The following is a 6,233-nucleotide window of genomic DNA, read 5'->3' as shown; positions in this document are numbered from 1 at the left end:
CTGTTAGTCTAACGGTTTTCAGAGGCCTGCTACTTCAGAAGTGGATGGCCAATCCTTCTTCCTAGTCTGTCTTAATCTGAATGTTCATATTTAGAGGAGTATCTGACAGACAAGGAATTTGTGGAGCAGTGAAAGATAAATCCCTCATATGCATACAAGAAAGCTGAATTAGGAAATCTGATGCAGAGCTGACAGTTTGAATGAAGATAGTGGTGATGAATATGGACTGTATGATCAATTGAGAAGAAAAAAAAATGTATCCTGGAAGAAGTACAACAACAGTGGTTGTTGTTGTTGTTGTTGTTAGGTGTCATCAAGTATTACCCATAGTGACCCTATGAACCACAGATCTGACCCTTGCCTTAATCCATGCCAATCTCACACAATTTTCTGTCACAAAATCTGGCACACTCAAGCCCACTAATGCAGTCACTGTGTCAATCCACCTGGTTGACAGTCTTCCTCTCCTTCGTTGTCCCCCCACCTTTTCAAGCACAGTGTCCTTTTCCAAGGATCAGCCTCTCCTAGCAAAATGCCCATAATATTGGAGATGAAGCTTTGCTATCCTTGCCTCCAAGGAGCACTCTGGTTGTACTTTCTCCAAGAAAGTGTTTTGTTCATTTGGCAGTTCATGGGTTATACAGCATTCTTCTCCAGTACCACATTTCAAAGGCATTCTTCTGTCATCTTTAATCACTGTCCAGCATAGCATGTGACTAAAAAGACCATGGTCTGAATCAGACACATCTTAGTCCTCAAACAAACATCATTGCTCCTCATTAATTAGGAGAGGTCTCTAACTGCAGATTTTCCCAGTGCAATACATCTCCTGATCTCCTGACTGCTGGCACCAAGTGTACTGATTGTGGATCCATGTAAGATTAAGACACTGAAAGTTTCATATATTTCTCCATCTATCATAATGTCACCTATCAGAACAGTGATGAGAATTTTCATTTTATTAACATTGACAATAGTGCAGTCTTTGACCTTCTTCAGCAAGTGTTTCAATCTTTCTCACTTTTAGCAAGCAAGGTTGTGTCATCAACATACTCAAGGTTATTGATGTGTCTTCCTCTAATCCTTATGCCACACTCTTCTTCATAGAGTCCAGCTTCTAGTATAATACACTCAGGATCTAGATTGAATACGTATAGAGAAAGGATACAACCCTGACACATGCGTTGTTTCTTTTTAAAGCATATGGTATATGAAATCTTAACCTTAACCCAGAGTGCTCCTCGAAAGGCACAACTCCATTTCTGGTACTTTGGATGTGAGTGGTATCCACTTGAACTTTGATAAAGGTTGATAGTTGTAGAGAGGCTTCAGACCTTTTGTTCACAGTGTGGCTATGTTCGTGTTCGACTTGAAGGCAATCAACAACAACAGCAGTCCTTGAAGAAGGACATCATTCTTGGTAAAGAAGAAAGGTCAGTGGAAAAGCAGCAGACCTTCATAAAATGGATTAACACAGTGGCTACAACAATGTGCTGCAACAGTAATGACTATGAGGATTTTGCAGGACCAGGAAGTGTCTAATTCTGTTGTACACAAGGTCACCATGGCTTTCCACTGACTTGATTACACCCAACAACATTCCCGTGGGATTTACTGCCACTGAAAGCCCATTGGAGGTCAGCCATGGGTCGGCTCCGACTTGATGGCACACAACAACAACAAGTGTAAGTGATAATTTTGAATAGTGATTCTATAGGAAAATGCACTCAGAAATAATTGCCACTGTCAGAGACCTATGTGCCTCTTTCTCCCAGCTGTAGCAACAGGAGGAAGGAATCCCCAGACTCTTCACAGTCGGCCGTGGTCTTGAAGGAGTCATATAATAACAAGGCTCTGGATGGTCAGGAGATGAGCAGAACAAAAAGTTTCTTGAACAAGACAATCAGGAGCAGGGCTAAAAAGATACTAAATTCTGAAAAATATTTTTCTCCCTTTCTCTACATTTTCCAAATTATCACTAATAATCCTTTTCCCCTCTACTTCCACACTAAGCAAGAAAGAAAAATGTGTTTCATTACAGCAACAGTTTTTTCTTGGAAGGAGAGCTCTCCTCCTCCCATCAAAAGAGGATCGTGTAACAAGCAGAATGAATGAGGTTCACATTAAAACAAGATTATCCTGCATTAATCACCTACCACATGTCAAAGACACTGCATCAAGTACCAGCGACAGAACAGACAGCAAATGTAGCACCTGAACCAGAAAAGATAAAAATCTGGTAGAAGAGGAAGATAACTATAAGTCTAGTAAAGGATCATCAGAGAGGTAAGGGTTTGGCCCATTTCATCAGGATGGAATAACCAACTGCCAATGCTAATATGGGGTGGAACAGAGGAGGGATAGAGCAGCTATGCAAAAACTTCAGAAAGAAAGTGAATGTCACTCTGGTCAGATTACTAAAAAAAATATTATGATGAGGAAATTATTAAACTTTGAAATGAAACTAATCCCTGGAGTCAACTTTTAACCAAAACTCAATTTTGGTCTAAATTAAAAAAGAATGCTGTATTAGCGAATCCTTTTTCAGGCAATTATCTATATATGATGAAATGGAAACAGTAACTTAAATGGACAGATAAGAAGCCTAGAGAGACAAAGAGCTTGTGTTAATGATGGAATAATTGTTTGAAAAAGGCAATCAAAAGGAGTGATACAATTTGAAACATGTAATCAATGTCAGTGAATTAAGTGATGTAGAAATTAATGAAGTGGTATGTTTGTTGTGTATATTTTCTTACCAAAAAAAAAAAAGAATAATCAACTAATTTTTAAAGGGAAGGAAGTGACTCTCAACCAATAATGAGGAGGTCTTTTTTGGCAGTTTATGAACAGAAATAATTCTGCAAAAATTGGCAAAGAGCCCCAAGCACAGCCTGGTTCATGATAACACTGTGGAAGGGAAGTTGGAACAGAAAGAGAAACAGACTTTAAAAAAAAATATGCATTTGGAAAGAGAATGGAGGAAGAGCATGGGCTGACGAAAGTAGGCAGGCAACAAATACACAGACCTTGATCTGTCATAAAGTGAAATAAGCCTCACTGCCAGAGAGCCAGTGCTGATTCACAGTGACCCTCTGCTGGCTGTAAATCTTAACCTAGCTTTCTCCCTCGAAGTCAATGATGGATTAGAATTGTCAGCCACATGAAGCCTTTTTGCTGGCAGCACAACTCACCAAGGACTAAGCCACCAAAGCTCTCTCCATCCCTACCAGCACATCCAAAACTCGGCGCCAGTGAGTCAATCCCAGCTGAACAGATCTGTCCCACGGGGCTCTGTGTGTTCAAACAGATGAGCTTCTAGTGAGCAGTCCAGTGTTCATCCACTGTGCCACCAGGGAAGCTTCATCATAGGACAAGCCTTGGAAATGCACTTTCCATTTCAATCTGAGCTTTGTACTTTATTTTGCTTATAGTTCATTCTACTCTTTTTAAAAAATACATCAAATACATAAAAATATTAAGCCTGTTTTTAAATTCTTTATTTTAAAGGCTCCTGCACTGCAAGTATAAATGGACATTAAACTGGAAAAAACTAAAAACACTGCCTTTTCTTTCCTGAGAATATCTTTAATTGGCTGCCTCTAACATGGCACATTATATATTATGCATTTAGGCACTTGGGTTATTTACAGTAACAGAATCGTTTTCTCTGTGAAAAGACCTCATGAGAAATCCACCTTGTTTTTCTAAGGTTCCCAGAAGGATGGCAGTCATATGACATTAGTTAACCATGTATCAGTAGAACATAAATTATTCATGCACATTTCCAGTGTCTAGGGTAAACAGAAATGGCACTCACAAATTAAACAGAACTGTTTAACAGGACAATTTACTAAACCAAAAACTGTGAGCCTTTCACACAAAAAATCAAGTCTTAGGTATCCATGGGACAGAAAGAGAGATCGATGTTAACCATGGTTAAGTCTTCTCTACAAACAACTAACCATTCCTGACCACTTTTCCCCAAACTCCTATTTTGTAATACTGTACAGTCTATGTCTAAGCATAAAAGGAAATGGATACCACATACACAGAATTAATGTTCTAAAGAAAGACCATCAAAACTAGTAACAGATAGACAGGTTTAAAACTTAAATATTCTCCCTCAATGGAAATACATACCTTGAAATCCCAGAACAATAATTTTTCAAAAATAATACCTTGAAATCCCAGAATAATAATTTTTCAAAAATAAAATTGCTTTGCTTAAAGAAGGCAATTCTCTAAAAGGCAAAAAGTAAAATGTGATATCATGCCTCACTCACTTTTAAGATTGATTCTTCATAATATATTCCAAATTTTCTAATAACTTTAAGTCATAAAACAGAAAGGAGCTATGGTGGCACAGTAGTTAAGCACTCAGCTACTGTATGAAATGTCAGTAGTTCAAACACACCAGGGCTCTGTAGGAACTCTGTAGGATCTGCTTCTGGAATTCTAACTTCCCAGGTAACCACATGGCACAGTTCACGCTGGGACATACAGTAACTGTGACTAAGAATCAACTCAACGACAAGACTACAGAACTTTTTTTCCTTGTATTTCAGTATACAACTACTTCATTTTAAGAACAGGATTAAGGAATGATTCATTTCATCAACTTTGGTGGTGAAGGGAGGTAACTTTGCAACAATGAATAATATTTTTTAAAAAGTGAATGGGGTAGGGGAGCTGAAGGAAGGGAGTAAGAATGTGCAAAAATGAATGAATGAAAATCTAACTTCTCTGTAAACTTTCGTTAAGACCATAATTAAAATACTTTTAAAAAAATCTAGATCTCCAACAGGAAAAAAATCTCAAAATATAAATGAATGAAATATAATTTAAATGAAGGTCTGTATGGAACACAATGTACATGCATGAAACACAATGTATATGAATGACAAAAAACGTTAATAATATTTTTACAAGAACATTATTTTTTAAAGTTAATTACATTTCTGTCCAATTTTATTGAAGACATCATTATTTCCATAGGGTATGTATCTCTGATTTTACCAAAGAAATATAAAACTAAGTATATAATATAAATATAAGTTAGACAAAATCTACTTTCCCTTATAGTATACAAGAACTTCTACTTCATAATGGGAGAGATCTATAAAAGCAAATGAAATTTTGACATCTGAGAGACTCACCTTGCCTTTTTGGTTTAAGGGTTCAATTGTCAAATTGTCGGGGCCAATATCCACAATATTGCCCATCTGGAATCCATCCGTAGGGTGAGGCGCCCAAACAGGCTTTCCATCCTCCATTTTTTAAGAGGGGTACCCACTATCTCTGTAACAAAGGAAATAACAAAGTGCATAAACAACTCTGAAACTATAAATAACATCTTTTCTTCAAAGGATCAAATGCAAATTGTTACATGATCAACTGCATCTCATTTCTACCAACAGACAACCACCCCTGCCACAAGGAACTCCTCACGTAGTCCCTGCATCTTGACTCTGGCCCCTTCTCAGCCCTCAGGCAGCATGAACTTAACCATCTCCTCCCTTCAGTGGGACTGGAGCAGAATTCTACTCTAGGATATAACAGTAAAAGTTTTGTATATTGGCCATTGTCCTAATGTCATTTATAATAACACCATCTTTTCTGAGAGACCCCTGGCCTAGTCTCCAGAGCTGGTAGGGAGCTGCTAACCCAAACACTGCACCTCTCTGGTGATTTGAGTTCATCAGCGGCTGTGCAGGATTAAATAATCTTCCCCCATGTAATTTACAGCCTAGAAAACCCAACATAAAATCAGTGTATAAGCTGGACCTGGCTTGATAACAAAGACATTACTATTTCATAAGCCCCTGCGATATGTACAGTGCATGTCAGGCTGCTAATTGAAAGGCTGGTGGTTCAAATCCAGCAGGCTCTGGGAAGGAAACAGCTGGCAGTCAGTCTCCTCCTGTTTACATGCTCAGAAACCCAGTGAAGGGTAACTATGAGCAGGAATCAACTTGATGGCAAGTAGACTTGGGTTGGGGTTTTTTACTACCTAAAAATACTTTTGTTATCATAATCAAATAATCCTATGAACAGATGGAAAGTGTTAGCTAAGATTTGAAAAATAAGTGATTTATATCCTGTGCCCATTTTTCAGTTGGGTTGTTTATCTTGTTGTGGTGCTCGAGTATTTTATAAATTCTAGATAAAAGTCCCTTATCAGACAAGTCATTACCAAATATTTTAAATCCCCAGTCTGTGGCTTCCCTTTT

The 6,233-nt window shown here is 38.0% G+C and overlaps 1 protein-coding gene across 2 annotated transcripts in view; it reads right to left on the bottom strand.

The window, feature by feature from the left end:
• MYO6 (myosin VI) overlaps positions 1 to 5,302 on the bottom strand; it is a 122,574-nt gene extending 117,272 nt beyond the window's left edge. The window contains exon 1 of one of the 2 annotated variants that reach the window (XM_006896963.1): positions 5,160 to 5,302. In XM_006896963.1, coding sequence (XP_006897025.1) covers positions 5,160 to 5,276 — 117 coding nt within the window. In that variant the 5' untranslated portion in view covers positions 5,277 to 5,302. The remainder of the gene's footprint in view (positions 1 to 5,159) is intronic. The other variant, XM_006896962.1, reaches the window with a different exon arrangement.
• Positions 5,303 to 6,233: the final 931 nt, after the last annotated feature.

This window comes from Elephantulus edwardii, unplaced genomic scaffold, assembly GCF_000299155.1.
Source record: "Elephantulus edwardii isolate Elephantulus edwardi_28Jun2011 unplaced genomic scaffold, EleEdw1.0 scaffold00194, whole genome shotgun sequence".
In the NCBI taxonomy this organism is placed as follows: domain Eukaryota; kingdom Metazoa; phylum Chordata; class Mammalia; order Macroscelidea; family Macroscelididae; genus Elephantulus; species Elephantulus edwardii.
This window is presented reverse-complemented; position numbering and strand designations above follow the sequence as displayed.